Source organism: Bos grunniens, chromosome 28, assembly GCF_055505025.1.
Source record: "Bos grunniens cultivar Pamir isolate PY7600 chromosome 28, Bosgru_T2T1.0, whole genome shotgun sequence".
NCBI lineage: Eukaryota > Metazoa > Chordata > Mammalia > Artiodactyla > Bovidae > Bos > Bos grunniens.
The window spans coordinates 27318727-27335903 of NC_141192.1; the positions used below are offsets into that span (position 1 = coordinate 27318727).

At 49.6% G+C, this 17177-nt stretch overlaps 2 protein-coding genes across 4 annotated transcripts; one reads left to right on the plus strand and one right to left on the minus strand.

Moving 5' to 3' along the window:
- Nucleotides 1-1121: 1121 nt before the first annotated feature.
- On the plus strand, nt 1122-7671 carry EGR2 (early growth response 2). 3 transcript variants are annotated; one of them, XM_086382281.1, is made up of 3 exons: nt 1122-1235; nt 3748-3856; nt 5175-7230. In XM_086382281.1, the coding sequence occupies exons 1-3, from the start codon at nt 1137-1139 to the stop codon at nt 6422-6424; spliced, it is 1458 nt and encodes a 485-aa protein (XP_086238407.1). In that variant the 5' UTR covers nt 1122-1136; the 3' UTR covers nt 6425-7230. The 3 variants fall into 3 exon arrangements, with proteins under 3 accessions (XP_086238407.1, XP_086238406.1, XP_086238405.1); XM_086382280.1 differs by lacking the exon at nt 1122-1235 and adding an exon at nt 3358-3647 and having other exon boundaries at nt 5175-7671; XM_086382279.1 differs by lacking the exon at nt 1122-1235 and having other exon boundaries at nt 3546-3856; nt 5175-7671.
- A 5897-nt stretch (nt 7672-13568) lies between these two features.
- On the minus strand, nt 13569-15447 carry ADO (2-aminoethanethiol dioxygenase). The gene has a single exon (XM_086382282.1). The coding sequence runs from the start codon at nt 14410-14412 to the stop codon at nt 13600-13602; it is 813 nt and encodes a 270-aa protein (XP_086238408.1). The 5' UTR covers nt 14413-15447; the 3' UTR covers nt 13569-13599.
- Between the last annotated feature and the right edge of the window lie 1730 nt (nt 15448-17177).

The window sequence follows — 17177 nt, forward strand, 5'->3', positions numbered from 1 at the left end:
GTACCTTGTCCCATGTTCTTGAAATCCCTGACTTCAGCTTTCCTCTTTTCCTCAGAAATGCCAAAGGAAGAAGATGAAGCTGTCGAAAGTGACCTGTTTCTTTCCTGATGGGCTGAACCAGGCTCCCAGTCCTCGAAGAGCCGTTCTCTTTCTGGAACTGGGTTTTCCCATATGAATAATGTAGCATCCAGAGCATTGTACTTAGAGTCGGAAGACCCGGTTGCAAGTTTGGACACCACAACTTATCAGCTGCGCTACCTAGGCAAGTTACTTCAGCTTTCCGAATTTATTACCCATCCTCAGGATGGCTGCCTTGAGATGAGTGTGCCTGGACTTTATTCCATTATTACTCTTAAAAGGTGGTGAGGGAGGCAGAGGGAGAGAGAGGAAGAGAAGGACAGAGGAAGAGAAGGACAGAGGGAGAGAGGGAGAGAGAGTGAGAGAGAGAATCTACTGACCCGTTTCCAGCGGAGGTTCAGGAAAGGCCTCCCAGGACTGGCCCCAGGCACCTTTCCCCGGAGCCTGCAAAGCCTCCTTGCCGCTGTTGTTTGCCCCTGCCCCCAACCAACCCCTGGCGCAAGGCTGGCTTGACGTGGCGCAGCTCATAAGGAGGTGTGAGTTGTTGGAAAACTGCGAATAATTCCAGTGTCGGTCACTCCCATTTACTCTAACGAGCTTCTCTGACGGGCCGGGCAAGCCCGCCTCTCCTCGCTGGGGTCCCATCCCCCATCTGACCCCCACTCAGCCTCCTCCTTTGGGAAGGGTAGCCGCTGAAGACTGCGCGGCTCACCCCTTCCCGAGCAGCCCCCGGCCTGCGTCCTGCCCTCTGCGCCCAGTTCGCCCGGCACTCGCACTCGGACGTCCAGGAGCTCCCCCTCGGGGCGGCGCGCGGTGGCCGCCCGCGGGGTTGGCAGCGGCGCCCACCGCGGGGCGGCCCCGGTGACTCGCCCGCCCGCCCGCCCGCCCACGTGCGTGGAGAGGAGCGAAGCGCAACCAGTCGCGGCGCCCGCGCTTGCCGCCGGTGGGTGCCTCACCTCGGAGGCCGGCGGGGGCCGTAACCCGAGCCCCGCTGCCACGACCCATATTTGCATAATTCGGTCCCCCACCCCCCAACTCTTTCGGACTCAGGGCTGGAGATGCGAGTCGGGCTCCCCTCCGAGGCGTCGTCTTGCCGGTGGTCCGCGCGGGGGCCGCAGGACTGGCCGGAGCGCAGGCGGAGCGGGCTGGCGCACGTGGTAAGAGTGCAGCTTTCTTTTATTCTTCTTTTTTTAAAGAAACGGGAACTTTTCACGTTTTTGTCGAGGGTGGGGGTACTTCCAAGGGTGCTAATCTTGCCGCGACTTCCTTCCTTTCCCCTTTTATTTTTAATTTCCAATTGGAAAAGTGCGCGCAGCGCCAGCAACAAACTTTCCCAAAATTTCTCTGGGTGTTTTAAGTCAGGAAGATGGCCGGCCAATTTCGAGGCGGGCTGAGGGAGAAGTGGAGCGCGAGAAGAGGAGCTGAGGCCGCTCACCGCCGCCCCGGGGCCCTGACCGCCGCGCGCGCGGGGCCGGGCGGGAGCGGGTTCGCCGCGGCAGGTGAGCGGCGGGAGAGCCGCCTGCAGCGCCGCGCTGCCTCCACGGCGTGGCGCCGTGGCTCTCGGTAGCCCGCGCCCCCACGAGGCTGGGGCTGTCCTGGCTGGCCGCGGGCTGGGGCAGGGCCGGGCCCTAGAGGCAGTCCCGCGCAAGGTCCCAGGCCTCGGCTGCTTTGGGGGCGGGAAAGAGGTGGCAGGCGGCCGCTCTCCAGGTTTGAGCAATTGAGACCATCCTCCTACGAGGCCCCGGCCAGGCTCGGAGCGCTCCCAAGGCGGGCTAGGGCGCGCCAGGAGATAGGAGAGGTCAGAACAGCCGACCAGAGTCTGGACCTCTGAAAAGTTTAAAAATTGTTTTGAGAACTAAGCATAAAGGTTCTTGTCGGGGCCAGTTTTATTTTTTTGTTTTGTTTTGTTTTGAACTCTCAAAGGTAAAAGTGTGTACGGTGATGGCGACTTGAAACTGGCGTTAGCGTCACCGTTTGCTATCACTCTGGACCTCTCTGGGCTCTCCGAGGTGGCTCTTGGCCAGGGAAAGGAAGGATATTCCTCTTAAATGTGTGTGTTTTGGAGTAGGGCTCGGATGCGGGCAGAGCGCCCCTCCGGAGGGTTTTGGGGGTGGGGGACTGCGGTGGCGGTCGGTCCAGGCAGTGTGAAGGCGAGGATGGGTGTTTTCGCAGAGCACCCTGCCGAGCAAACCCAGGCGCCCGCTCTTGCCGACCAGTCACTCTGTTGGAGAGGCGGATGCACGGGCGCGCTGTCAACAGGGAGGTGTGTAGCGTAAGGTGTGCGAGTGGGTGTGTGAAGAAGGCGGCGGGGGCTGGAGTGTGTGTAGCGGAAGTGGAGCGCGTGTGAGTGTAAGAGTGTGTGTGCGTGTGGCGGGGCAGGGTGAGTGTCCAAACCTCCATCTGGACGCCCCCACACAGCCGACCGCCCAGACGCGCCGGGAAGGGCGCCCGCTAAGCGCAGCAGCTGAAGGGGGGCGGGGAGCGCGCGGGCACAGGAAGGGGGGTGTCTCCGGCTGAGGATTTCTCTCGAAGCTCCCCGCAGTTATCTGCTCCTCCAAGGGTCTACCCCCCCCAAGGTGCCCAAAATACTTAAACAAACAAACAACCCCAAACCTGTTCCGTTTTCGCTCCTGTATAAATAGAACAGACTTTCCAAAAAAGCAATACCGCATTCACTCTTATCACCAGCCACTTCTTTCCACCAAGTAATTCAGAAAAAAGCAGTCAGCTTCCGTGAATGCATGCAGCTTTTTTTTTTTTCTTTTCTGCCTCCTTTTGCTTGCGGTTTTGAGCTGCCAAGAAAGTGAGTAGGGGTTTGACTGTAGTGTCTCGGCTCCGTTCGGTTTCTTTCCGAAGTTTAATTTTCCGGAATGGCTCCCAAACAAGGGCTGGGGAGGCGGAGCTGCCGGCACCGGATCTTCGCCTTTTTTGGAAAGTCCGGAGAACCGGAATTCCTCCCCGCCCCGGAGGCCGCGCAGCAGCCGGGACCCGATCGCTCTCCCACAGTAGCCTAAGCCGGACCTTTGGCGCGGCCCCTCCCTGGCAGGCTCTGAGCCCTGGACCCGGGCTGCGGCTCGGGCCGCCTGCCCCAGACCCCTGCGGGCTGCAAGCTGGGAGTCGCGAGCCCGCTGGAGCCCGCGCAGCCGAGCCCCTATGCAAATAGGCCATGTGACGGCAAAAGCCACCAGGCCCAGCCCTGTTCCTCAGTCCATATATGGGCAGTGACGTCACGGGCATTGAGGACCTGCCCATAAATACTTAGAGCAACACTTTCCGTCTAACCGAGAGAGCAGCAATTGATTAATAGCTCGGCGAGGGGACACACTGACTGTTATAATAACACTACACCAGCGACTCCTGGCTTCCCAGCCGGAACCCAGGCGAGAGTCAGTGGCAAATAGCCATCTTTCTTCTTAAAAAACCAGCAACTTGTTTGCTAGTTTTAGATCTGTTAGATTTTTTTTTTTTTTTTTGAGGGGGGTAGTTGCTTTTAAGTGTGGAGGGCACAAGGAGATACCAACCTAGGCTCAGTCCAATCCCTCTCCAAAACGGCTTCTCTGACACTCCAGGTAGCGAGGGAGTTGGGTCTCCAGGTTGTGCGAGGAGCAAATGATGACCGCCAAGGCCGTAGACAAAATCCCAGTAACTCTCAGTGGTTTTGTGCACCAGCTGTCTGACAACATCTACCCGGTGGAGGACCTCGCCCCCACGTCGGTGACCATTTTCCCCAATGCCGAACTGGGAGGCCCCTTTGACCAGATGAACGGAGTGGCCGGAGGTAAGCCGCGTGCCCCCTTCGCGAACCGGGACCCACGCCGCTCGGAGGTGGTGGGTGGGTTTTCGTGCGTGTGCGGGACTTGGAGGAGAGGTGGAAGGTGTTGATTGAACTGGATTTGAAGGATAGAAGTGGGTGCAGGAGGAAAGCGGGAGCGGGGACCCGGGCGTTGGAGCTGGGCGCGCGGGCAGATGCACCAGGTTGCCAGCGAACCGGCGTGCGTGCGCTGCGGCGCGCCCAGCCCCGGCGGAATTAGGCATAAGAGTAGGAGGTGGTGCCCCACCAGGCTTCGGGGCTTATGCGAGCCTTAATGCCGGCGGCACCCCAGCCTCCCCAGTCCCGCGGTAGGGGCAAAGTGATGGGGAAGTTCGGGGCTCTGGCGGAAAGCTGAGCGTCTGGAGAGCGGAGCAGCGGAGATGCCCGAGGAAAGCGTCCGCCGCTTCCTGCTCGGTAGAGGAGACCCGGGGAAAATCTCGGAGCGCGCTCCTCCTGCGGTCTGAAGGAGCGCCCCCACCTGCGCGCTGCCAGCGAAGTTGAGGGGGTTGGCCCGGCGGGGAGGAGGAGATGGGGCGGGCAACGGCGGGAAGCGGCCCCGTGGCTGCCGAGGGAGGCCCGTAGGGAGCCGGCGCCGCGAGTTTCCTTGGCGGTGGCAAGTGGTCTCCCGAAGCCCGCGCACCTTCCCCGAAGCCCTGCCACTGCTTTTGCGCTGAGGCGAGGCCGCGCAGGTGTGGGACTAGGCTGAAAAGATTGGGAAAGGAAACCTATTTAGACTCCTTCCATGGCAGAGCCTGATTCCCTCCAGCAGCGGGAGAGGGAGGGAAGGAAGGAACCTGGGGTGTGGAGCAGCCGGGAAATCATTGACCCCCTTCTTTGGCTCACCTTTGAGGCTGACACCTTCGCTGCACTGGCTGGGGTCAGTCTCCTGGGTAGTGCCTGCCCTAGCTGTGGGACCTCAGGCAAAGGAGAGGGAGAACTTCCAGGCAGATGGGGAATTTTTAATACTGCTGCTGCTATTATTGGGTGTTTTCATTGGGGACTGGAGCCACAGATGGCTGTATGTGGTAGGGGTGGGGGTGGGGGTAGCTCATCCTGTTTGCCTGGAGGTAGTTTGAATCCTAGACTGTGGCTGGCTTCCACAGTAGGATCTGGGCTAGCCTCTTCTTACTGTCTTTGGGCCACAGTTTCCCCACCTGTTGAATTCTGCCCCGGCTATACAGTGCTGGAGTCCTTGAGGTGGGACTCATGTGAGACAGAAGGGTGAGAAGGGATTCTTGGCTGCATTCTCAATGCTCCACCTCCATTCTTCTTTTCCCCTCCCCAGATGGCATGATCAACATTGACATGACTGGAGAGAAGAGGTCCTTGGATCTTCCATATCCCAGCAGCTTTGCTCCGGGCTCAGCACCCCGAAACCAGACCTTCACTTACATGGGCAAGTTCTCCATTGACCCCCAGTACCCTGGTGCCGGCTGCTACCCAGAAGGTATCATCAACATTGTGAGTGCAGGCATCCTGCAGGGGGTCACCTCCCCAGCTTCCACCACAGCCTCCTCCAGCATCACCTCTGCCTCTCCCAACCCACTGGCCACTGGACCCTTGGGTGTGTGCACCATGTCCCAGACCCAGCCTGACCTGGACCACCTCTACACTCCGCCGCCGCCTCCTCCTTATGCGGGCTGTGGAGGAGACCTATACCAGGACCCCTCTGCATTCCTATCAGCAGCCACCACCTCCACCTCCTCCTCTCTGGCCTACCCACCACCTCCTTCCTATCCGTCCCCCAAGCCAGCCACGGACCCAAGTCTCTTCCCCATGATCCCAGACTATCCTGGATTTTTCCCCTCACAGTGCCAGAGAGACCTACACGGTACAGCTGGCCCAGACCGCAAGCCCTTTCCCTGTCCCCTGGACTCCCTGCGAGTCCCCCCTCCACTCACTCCGCTCTCCACCATCCGCAACTTTACCCTGGGAGGGCCCAGTGCTGGGGCCACAGGGCCAGGGGCAGGCGGAGGCAGCGAGGGACCCCGGCTACCTGGCACTGGCTCGGCAGCGGCTGCCGCGGCCGCCTACAACCCACACCATCTGCCACTGCGGCCCATTCTGAGGCCTCGAAAGTACCCCAACAGGCCGAGCAAGACCCCAGTGCACGAGAGGCCCTACCCGTGCCCAGCAGAAGGCTGTGACCGGCGCTTCTCCCGCTCGGACGAGCTGACCAGGCACATCCGAATCCACACGGGGCACAAGCCCTTCCAGTGTCGGATCTGTATGCGCAACTTCAGCCGCAGCGACCACCTCACTACCCACATCCGCACCCACACTGGCGAGAAGCCCTTTGCCTGTGATTACTGTGGCCGCAAGTTTGCCCGCAGTGATGAGAGGAAGCGCCACACCAAGATCCACCTGAGACAGAAGGAGCGAAAGAGCAGCGCCCCGTCCTCGGCGGTGCCGGCCGCCTCCAGCGCCTCTTGCAGCGGGGGCGCGCAGGCCGGGGGGACCCTGTGCAGCAGCAACAGCAGCGCTATTGGTGGAGGGTCCCTCGGCCCTTGTTCGTCTCGGACCCGGACGCCCTGAGATGAGACTCACGTTGACACACCAGCCCTTTGAGGCCCCGGAGGCCCTTCGTCCATTGGAGCTGCACGACAAACACTACCACCCATTCCTGCCCTTCCCTCATTTCATTGGTCAAAGGGCCTTGAAGGAGCCTAGCACTGCCCCCACCCCGCCCCCTCCTTTCCACTTAGAAGCAGGTCTTAGCCTGCTTCTAAAACTTAGCCCACCTTAGTCTGTCTTAGGTGAGTTGACCGTCACCCCAAATTAATGGGGAGGCACAGAAGGGAGTTGGGTGGGGGGCCTCTGGCCTAGAGGGCTGAGGCCTGACCCTACTTTAAAGGGTTGTTTGACTAGGTTTGGTGCCCCTCTCTTATTTTGACTGGTTAGTTTTTTGACTCTGGATGTCAGAACTGATTTGAGACTTTTTCTACAGTAGTTTGGGAGATGCTGATCTCTTCAGATGGGGACAGCAAAAAGGCAGAAGCAAAGCTGATGTGCACTTTAATGGCCTGGGACTGATTCAGGGGATGCTGTACAGTGGGCGAAGCATGGCCTTTACGCTGCATTCTGTTGCCCTAGAAGTGAATCAAAGCTTATCTAGTCATCTCAACCCTTTAAGCAATATGTATTATAAACTTAGAGAACAGAAGTGCAATGTGATGGGAGGGACATAGCAATACTTGCTTCTTTTTGAGTGGTTTGAGAAACGTAAAGACTATTTTTTCAGTGTATATCCATTCAGATTTTGTGTATTTTTGATGTGCACTGTTCTCCAATTTCTGAACCTTTGGGAAAAGAAAAAGTAAAACATGTATGATCTCTTGCAATGAGTCAGAGGTTAACTTATTTAAAGGGGGATGTACATATATTCTCTGAAGCTAGGATGCATGCAGTTGTGTTGGACGTGTCCCTGGTGCCTTGTGTGATGTAGACAATGTTACAGGGTCTGCATGTAAATGGGTTGCCTTACTATGGAGAAAAAATCACTCCCTGGGTTTAGTATGGCTGTATATTTCTGCCTATTAATATTTGGAATTTTTTTTAGAAAGTATATTTTTGTATGCTCTGTTTTGTGACTTAAAAGTGTTACCTTTGTAGTCAAATTGCAGATAGGAATGTAAATAATGTTACTGGAGCTGACTTGTTTGGTTATTAGCTCTTAATAGTTGTGGAAATACAAATGATTTATTCTAACACAAAACCACTAACTAAAGTTCGGATAATGAATGGTTTATGACTATAGTGTAAATAAATACTTTTCAACAATATTTTTGCTGCAGAAATTATTTATGCAAGATTTATTGGGTGTGACTTCAACAGTACCCAGTGGGTTTTAGTACTTTGACCAAGCCATGGTCTCCAAGTTTTCTTTGCTAGTCTTTCCACATTGGCTCTCTTGCCGCAAAGCAATCTCCATTCATAATCAAACACGAGCATTCGCTAGCATTCGGGGATTTCCCCCATGCATTAGTGTAAAAGTGGGGAGGCGTTGTTTTGACTCATTGTTCCGTCCTCTGTAACAGCCTATAGCTTCTCTCTGCTCCTGAGTGGGCTCCGGAAAATAAATACTTACAAACAAGTGCCCACTCGGAGACTACACATTTGCAACTGCTTTCAGAACCCTGACCAGAGCCTGGAACTCAGACGAGATGTGGCTTTGTGGAAAGTGTGGTGGCGTGGTCAAGCTGGAAATGACTTTCAGGTTCCAGGATTAGTCTCATGACCACAGAAAACTTTTTGAAAAGCGCTATCGCCTCTTCTGATCAAAAATGCACTCAGACACTGCTGATGACAGCATTAATGGTTACCAAAGGAATTACCCCAGGACTCATTTCTCTCTAGACGTCTCCCCAATTACACCCATTTGGAAGGATCATTCTCTGCCATAGGTCTGGTCGGTCTAGAGACAAATACCCAGCTTTTTAGATGATGTACAGGTGTACACCAGCCTTAAAATCTCAAGACAATCTGAATCAAATAGGTAAATATGGCCCTTCGTTGGATAATGCTTTGCAAAACAATACTCTAGGGGTCATTTTAGTACAAGCCTTTTGTAGTGATTTTAAAATATAAATTAACTGACACCCCCTCCCCCCGACAATATCTATAATACAGATTGTCTTTGTTATCTTTTTTACTCTAAAACTGGACCTGAATATTTAACTTCACTCACTGCCTCTGGATCCTTACACAAGTGTAACACATTGGAGTGTCTAGATACATCATCTGAAAACTGTGTCGTCTGTCCTTTGTCACTGTTACTAAGACATGGCTGATAATAGATGGCTTGTATTTTAGAACAGCAGACAGTGGCTGGTACTCAGGGAAACTCTTTTTCGGCCCTTACCAGCACTAGAATTTGAAATCTGATTTGCGGGGATAAGTAACCCTTATTTCTTCCCTGTTCTTATTTCAAAGATGCACAATACCTCTCAGAACTACTAAATGGAACTTCCTAAAATCCGGTGTCAGATCGTTCTAAGTGATTGGAGTCATCTCATTAGATTCATTATTTCCTAGCTTGTTGGCATAGTATCATCCTTGCTTGGCCAATTTTGTTAAAGACGTTTTGTATATACAACAATGCCATTTTGATAACTTTTTAATAATACTCTCCTACTAAAACATCATTAAAAAATAAACCTAAATGAAAATGAAATGTTAGTTGCTCAGTCTGATCGGACTCTTTGCCATTGCATAGACTGTAGCCTGCCAGGCTCCTGTCCATGGGATTCTCAAGGCAACAATACTGGAGTGGGATGCCATTCCAGGGGACTTCTCTGACCCAGGGATCGAACCCAGGTCTCCCACGTTGCAGGCAGATTCTTTACAACCTGAGCCAACAGGGAAGCCATAAATAGATACATCTAAGTTTTATGTGATTTATAATTGTCTTGCCAAATTTTAATTTTAGAGCTCCTTCAATCAAGACAAGGTAAACAAATCATTTACAAAGCAACAGACTAAAGTCTTTTTTTAATAAGATGAAAGACATTTTGATAGTTAAATTGATTACAGAGTCACTTTTGCCTTGATGTAGGTTTGGTGACCTGGCATTGCCATACCATAAGGAATACACCTTGGTGTTTTTTCAGAGCCAACTGTCAGGGTTTTACTCCTTGATTTCAACATGTTAGGTCAATCTTTAATCGTATTTTACTCTGCTTGAAACATTCGGGATACTTTTCACAGGTGTCTCATTTTTTTTACTCCGCCCAAGAAATAAAGCATATAAAGCTAATAGGTCTGCTCTCTTTTAGTCAATATGCTTTATTAAATAATACAGATGTTTCAGCTGTTACTGGGAATTGTTATTAAAAATAAATGTCCAGAGACTAATTCCTTAAAGATTATAATGCAGTTGAGATGGTTCAGTACACATTAAAAATAGGTATACTAATTTTAGGTTAGGTTTCCAACTATTTGTAAACCAGGCTATTTAATTTCAATATCCTAACTGCTAATGAAACTAAGGCAAATTGTTTGGTATATATTAAAAATGGCTGTAGTGATATTTTAACAGTTCAATACAACTTTGGGGGTGGTGGTGGGAAGGAAAAGTCGCTATCCCCTCACCACAAGTGCCTACAATGCTGCCAATCCGAAGTAGTTAAACAAGTTTTATAGAAAAAGTAAAGACAAGAAAATATTTAAGTCCATAGATTCTTTCCTCCAAGAATGAAAGTTGTTTTTCTTTTTTCTGCACTAGCTTATTTTCCTTAGGTTAAATATAAAAGCAGTATTTTTGGTGCAGCAAAATAGTATGGTTGCATGTTAGATAATTTCAGATGTGTTTTCAATCAGGCTGTTTCAAAGATTACAAACAGGGAAATAAACTATTCAGTTTATATTATTACTTGGACTTTAGAATCTCCAGAAGACCCCGTTTTTTACAACATAATCTTACCATACAGACTGTGAACCTTTTATAGTAATTCAAATATAGACATCATAGCTCAAGTAACATTCTCCTCCATTTTGCAATAATCAAATAAGATTACCTCTGAACAATTTCAAAATGCCTTTATTTTCCATAAGTACAGATTTTAATCCAGAAATGTAAACATCCCTGGATCAGAAGATTCATCATCATATTATATGGGGCTTAACAAATGATTTCCTTCTTTGACACTCATTGTACTGTAAGAATCAATGGTCAGCTTGTGTGTGTGATGTGAAGTTCTGAATTCAGAACAAGAGAATTACAAGAGTGGCCGTGCCTTCAGGTTAGAGTTGAATAGTAATGGGCAGAGTCCTGAATTAAAGACACACTATTGCTTCTTCGGTGAGCAGAACTAGAGCACAAGATTCTACTATTTGGAATAGATCAGTGACGAGAATCCCCCTGAGATGCCTAGACTAATGCACCTACAAGGGGACAATGCAGAAGGAATAAAAGGTGTCAGTTTTGGGAAAAGTTAAAGGCTGTTAGTGTTGAAAGGTCAGATAACCCACTTCTGTTGACCAACACACATTACTTTAAAAAACAGTTCATCATTTTCACTGGTAAACAGCAGTTAGTGTAAATTCCATCCATGCAATTCAGACTTAATAAAAAAAAAAAATCAATTCTCATAAAGTAGTAGGTAGATATATAATACTCTAAATTGATATAACCAGAGAATTAAAAAGCTTTAAAAGTATTAGACAAACTTTCATCCATGAGAGGCAGTTATTGCATTTGTTATTCAACAGAAAAGTTAAGTGATTAGTATCATTGTGCTCATTAGTCTCTGTAGGAGAAGACAACTTTTTTCCACAGTTGTTACCCATATTACAGGAATATAAGGAAACACAACAGCAGCACATGATCATATCTAAGAGTTTATGCAGAAAGGTGCAAGGCTTTTCTGCATATTTTGTCTTTAAGGATATTCTTTCCTCAGTGGCTCACTATAACAAGTTAATTTTGTTTTCACCATTAATTTACTCAGAATTTATTAGTGAACCCAAAGTTCCACTGTTCTTACTGAACTAAATTAGATATATATTGCTGTTTTGGCCTGCGATAATTTCAGTTACTCTTTTAAAAAGCACCTTAGTCTTTTCATTCAACTTGCTTGTACATGAAAACTTTAAAAATTTTCATAATGAAATTTGGAAAAACAATTCCTCCTTTATTACTGTCTTATTGCCAGAATGAATCTTTGTAGGTTAGTTTAATGTACTCCAGGTTGTATTATAACTTAAACATCATCCATCATCAACAACTGTTATAAGTTGGTCAACTTTTTGCTACAATATAATTCAAAACAGGTAGGTATGTAATTGATAATACACATTCATCACTGTTATGAAAAAAAAAAAACCCTTGTGAACAGTTTTAAAGGAAGTCATCATTTGCATATCTAGAACTTAATTTCAAACAAAACAGCATAAAGAAGTGCTTCAAACTCCCCCTAAGGTATAATAAATCACACCAGAATGGGACACTGTCATAAAACAACTTAGCAACCTAGAAGAAATGCATTATGCCTCTGTGAGGTTTTACAGCACAGTTGGCATATCATATTGAGTACCATCTTTTTTGTTTTTTTAAGAAAAATCATTAAGAATTTGCTTTTCCATTCTAAGTTTGGGAACAAAGCTTCCTTCACTCTGGGCCTCTGTAACTGAGTGTGCAAAGAGGCAAAGGCACATACTGCTTCCCTACAGGGTCATCACTTTCCACCAATAGCAAATCCCTCTTTATTACAGAACTCAATTACTACCTGGATAAGTCAATCAAGAGGGCTTAGACAACAGCTGGGCAAATTTTAATGTGTTTATTTTTACAGTTTGTTTTTATTAAAAGTTTTGTGAAAAAAGGAATCCTATAAATAGTAAAAAGGGGGGAAACAGGAGTGTTCCTTGGCCTGAAGCAAATGGTGTCAATACATTTGTAAACAAGGTAAAGCTGCTCCGCCTATTAAAAGGACAAAGATAAAACTAGTCACAGCACAACAGTTCAAGAGGTTCGGAGTGGGAAGTGTTTTGTCCCAAGTTTGGGTGCCCTAAAGTGGCTAGCAGTATAGTTAATTCTCAGTTATCTAGCCCTGGTCATCCATGCCTCTCTTCCTGCAGAAAACCCACCCCAGATGAAGCAAGCACTGAGGGGGGCTGTCCTAAGAACATTGCCACCAGCAACACAGCTGGAACCACCAGCCCCTCGAACATTAGAGCTCCTAAGAGAATCTGAAACAGTCATCAACGTTTTCCTCTACTTTTGCAGGAAAATACTGGAAGTAAATAGGGGCACACAGAATTCAACAGCTGGCTACCAGTGTTTTACATTCAGTTGTTTGGAAGCATACTGATTCAGCTCTGGTTAGAAAATACAGAATTACTTTATTACTTCCTAAAGTACACTAAGACATAAAAGTCACTTCAGGATAATACAGTTTTTGCATTGAAGGTGATAAAAACATCTGCTCAACTCTAGATCTGGAGACTCAGTGGGGGAAGCCCTAAGTAATCATTTGTCACTGAGATATACAGGTGCTTGAATTGCTTAGTTTTTGCCACCAGCGTAACCGAGATATGGTTACTGGGCAAGGGGAGGAAAGAAAAGAAATCTTGTCCTCTACATGCATAGTTAAGAGTGTAATCCCTCAAATCTGAAAAGATGGATTTAATTTTCACAAAACTTAATTAGGCCGGACAGCTCACTTTAAATAGTAGCTCAGCTCTTTAAACCTAGTTTTTACCAATGACTTGAACTAAAAACTATTCAAACCACTAGGTCATGCAAAGTCAGTAAGTTAGAACTATAACAATAAGCAGTAAAAGGACATAAGGACACAAGTGGAAAACAAACCCTATTTACCCAGAGGAGGGCGGAGAAAACCACTTTGTATATTTTGAATAGGATGGGAACAGAGGAAAGAAAATTTTCATTATGGCTTTAAGATGGAAGCACTTCAGATAAGTCCCCTGTCCCCTCCCCCCCCCCCCCACTCCAAACCCCAGTGGCAGTGACAGAGCCAGGAAACAACCTAGCTTCCCCGCCTACTCCGCCCCCAAAACAGTGCCCGGTGGTTGCAATCCAGTCGCCCGCGCTTCCCAAGACTCCCGAGGAAGCGGCTACTGCCCATTCCAGTAGATCCAACACCCAGGCTGGGGGAAGGAAGAAAGCCCTTGTGATGGGGTCGCGGCCAGCCAAGCCTAGATCTGAGTAGGGCAAGTGTTCGGCCCACCGCTTTCGGGCGCCGGCGGCTTCAAGGGAAGACCTTGGGACCTGGATAAGGCTCCCCCTCGCACCAGAAGTCATCGGCCTGCGGGGTCTCCAGGAGCCACACTTCTCGGGGCAGGTCACAGGCCGAGCCGGAGGCCTCCTTGGCCCTGACAGGCTCCAGCACTCGGTAATAGTGGCAGTCCCGGCCGTCGTCGGGGTCGTAGGGCGGGGCCAGGATGTCCAGAAAGGCGGCGGGCCCGTCCACAGCGTCGATCTGGTGCAGGTTGTCCCGGTGCGGCGTGAGGAAGCACGGGCCGCTGGCCTCCGTGTACTCTGCCCGGGAGCGCAGCACGCCCGGCTGTACCGCGTCCAGCTCCCGGGGCTGCAGAGGCGGCTCGAACTGCTGCTCTGGTGGCGGGGCCCGCGGCCGCTGCCCGCTGCCCACCTCCAGCTTGTCCATGCAGCTGATGCGCACGGTCCCGTAGAGCACCTTGAGGATGCCGTGCATGCCCGGGTGGTCATGCAGCGGGATGGAGGTGCCGCTCTTGAGCAGGAACACGCCGAGGCTGAATCCGTCGGTCTCGCAGATGTGCATATAGGTGACGGGCGGCAGGTTGGGCCGCAGCGGCTGCACCGTGGCCTTACGCGGGGAGATGTTCAGGTCCTCCGCGCGGACCTGGGTCAGCAGGCTCTTCAGCTTGCTCAGGTTCTCCGGGAAGCCCTGCGGTATCGGCGCCTCCGGGCCTGGCGCCTCGCCGCGGTCGGAAGAGCTGCGGCCGCCCCCGCTGCCCCGGAAGGTGAGGCACGCCTGGCGGGCGATCCGTTGGATCAGGGAGGCCATGTTGTCTCGGGGCATGCCCTGCAGTTCCTCTGCGTGCCGAGGCCGCCCCCCTCCGCCCCCAGCTTTCCTCCGCCCCTTGCGGTCGCCGGCGGCCGCCACGGCTGCCCGCAGCCTGGAGCGAGGCTGGAGGCCCCGCAACTACCGGTCAGTCGGGCGCGCGGCACTACAGCCGCCAACCTCAGAAGCCACGCGCCGGCAACGGCCGGGCGTGCCTGCCTCGCGCCCCCTTTGAGCGCGCACGCGCACGGCCCACAACCCGCACTCACGCTCTGGGAGCAGGCACCGGCTGCGCGGACGGTGGCGGGCTTTGCCTTACGCCAGAAGCTCCATTCATGCGGCCCGCACCTACGACGGTGATCAGGCGTTCCCGGCGCCCTGCAGAGCATGCTGGGACTTGTGGTCCGGTATTCCGCATGCGCTCTGAGAGAGTTCCCTTTGTCATCTGGAAAAGGGAAGGATTAGATTTGTGGGTCATAAATCGACCTGCATTACGGTTCCGAGGTGTCTGCTTCTTAGAAGAAAGGCGAATTGGGGCAAAAGAGAAACAGCCAATTAACTACAATTCCCGGCATTCCTCGGCATGTTGGGGTGACGCACTTCCGTCGTCTGGCTTGTGGTGTAGTGCAGACTCCTGGCCGTCACCGGAACCGGGCAGGAGGGTCGTTAACCTCCTGGCGCCACTCCGGCCTAATACGCCCTCCAAGGTCGTTTTCCTGTGGCCTTAGCCCTGGGAAGGAGGCTGTTGAGTTAACTTTAGCTCCTTGTGGCCGCACTGTCTGCTGGACCGCGCTTTCGTAATCTTCTGTTTCTGAGGAGATGAGAGGGTCACCACGGTTACTCCCCACAGCCGTCCCCAGCTGTTGTTTGCATCAGGGTCTGATTACGCTGCTCTTCTGGTTACAGAGCACAGTAGTATATATATATGTATTTTTGCTGGAGCTTCAGAGGACATTTGGTCACTGATTCTGTATACTAACTGTTATCAAACCTGAGTTTGCATAAGAAACACCTGGTTAGGGGAGAAGGGGAGTTATTTTAAAAATACAGAGTTCTGGTCTTCGTCCAGAGATTGGTTCACGAGATGATTCTATGGCATCCTATGAGAAACTGTTGTGAGAGAATCAGGCAAGTTCTTGATTTTAACCTTACCCCTAGTTTAAAGTCCTTTTGGATTTCCTAAGCTAAACATGGGTTTCTTACTCATTTCGTAATTGGAGTGGTTTAGTAAATTCTCCCTAATTAAAAAAAGGCATGCTCTTTTAGTGGGCTATGTAACCTATCTAATGAGCACTCAGTATATGCCAGGCGTTGTGTTAGGAGCATTATGTAATGAATATACTAATCCTCATACCAGCTCTTAAGAGATAGGCATTATTATTATTCCCAGTTTGCAGATGAGAGAATAAGTTGCAAGACGATAGTGAATTATTGCCAGGGCCTAAGCAGCAGTGCAGAAATAAGTACAGTTTTATCAAAACCAGCTGTTTGAGTTGGTGTTGAAAGCATTAAACGCAGAATTAGGATATTGTTTTTCCAGCCTACTGTGCTACTTAACAAGTTGTCTGTCTTTAGCAGACTTCACCCTTTTATGTCCTCAGTATAGTCACTTGTAGAATCTGGAATCAGAGTAACAGACATTCTGAATTCTCCTTACTCATCAGAAAACCCTGCAAAGCTTTCAAAAGTAAAGATTTGGGGGTCAAACCCCAATTCAGAAGAACTGCTATGAAGCCCAGAGTTTTTATTTTTAAGATGCTCCTTAAGTGATTCTTAGTTGTCAGCCCAATTTGAGAACCACTGATTTGTAAATAGTGAATCAGTTCTTAATATTTAGTGATTTTCATTGAAGATAGTGATTGATTTAGAAAAGCAATTTTAAGATTTATTTGTTTTCAGGGTTGCCATGTCATTGTTACTTATATCTGGTCATGTACAGTGGTCCTTTGAAAGAACACAAACCACTATGCACTGCGGCTGCTCAGTTGTGTCCAACTCTTTGAGACCTCATGTACTGTAGCCCATCAGGCTCCTCTTTCCGTGGGATTTTCTAGGCAAGAATACTAGAATGAGTTGCCATTTCCTCCTCCAGGGGAATCTTCCTGACCCAGGGATCAAACCTGTGGCTTCTGTGTCTCCTGAGTTGCAGGGAGACTCTACTGCATGAGCCATCAGAGAATCCCTGTCATTGTTAAGGTACTTAAATATACTGTCAAAATTCACCATGTAATGAAATTCCATGCAGTCTTTTTCTAAAGTGAGGAATATTTAAGAGAAAAATGCCCTCTATCCATTTAAAAATCTAAAATAAAAATTTTATTTATTGATTTTAATTCTATTAAGGTATAATTAGTGGAAGGTATAGACTCCATGGGCTTCCCAGGTGGCACTATCCCTGGGTTTGATCCCTGGGTGGGGAAGATCCCCTGGAGGAGGGCATGGCAACCCACTCCAGTATTCTTGCCTGGAGAATCCCATGGACAGAGGAGCCTCATGGGCGGTGGTCCATAGGGTTGCCAAGAAGCAAACACAACTGAAGTGACTTGTACAACACAACCCATGACTCCGTAGATCACAGATTTTAGTAACATACAGGTGTATTTGATTTCCAAATCTGTTACTTCATAGTAGTTGTCTGTACTTATTTAGCTGAAGCTCATCTATAAAATAGAATATTAAGATACATATGTAAAACGCTGATGATAGCATTTAGAGCATAATAACTCTTATAGTAGTAGCTATTATAATTTGAAAGTTGCTAAAAATGGTAAAGACCAATGAAT

Coding starts and splice junctions, on each gene's coding strand:
- EGR2 (XM_086382281.1), top strand. CDS start 1,137: ATGCGAGTCGGGCTCCCCTCCGAGGCGTCGTCTTGCCGGTGGTCCGCG. Junction 1,236..3,747: donor GGAGCGGGCTGGCGCACGTG/GTAAGAGTGCAG, acceptor TTTGTGCACCAG/CTGTCTGACAACATCTACCC. Junction 3,857..5,174: donor GATGAACGGAGTGGCCGGAG/GTAAGCCGCGTG, acceptor TCCCCTCCCCAG/ATGGCATGATCAACATTGAC.
- ADO (XM_086382282.1), bottom strand. CDS start 14,412: ATGCCCCGAGACAACATGGCCTCCCTGATCCAACGGATCGCCCGCCAG.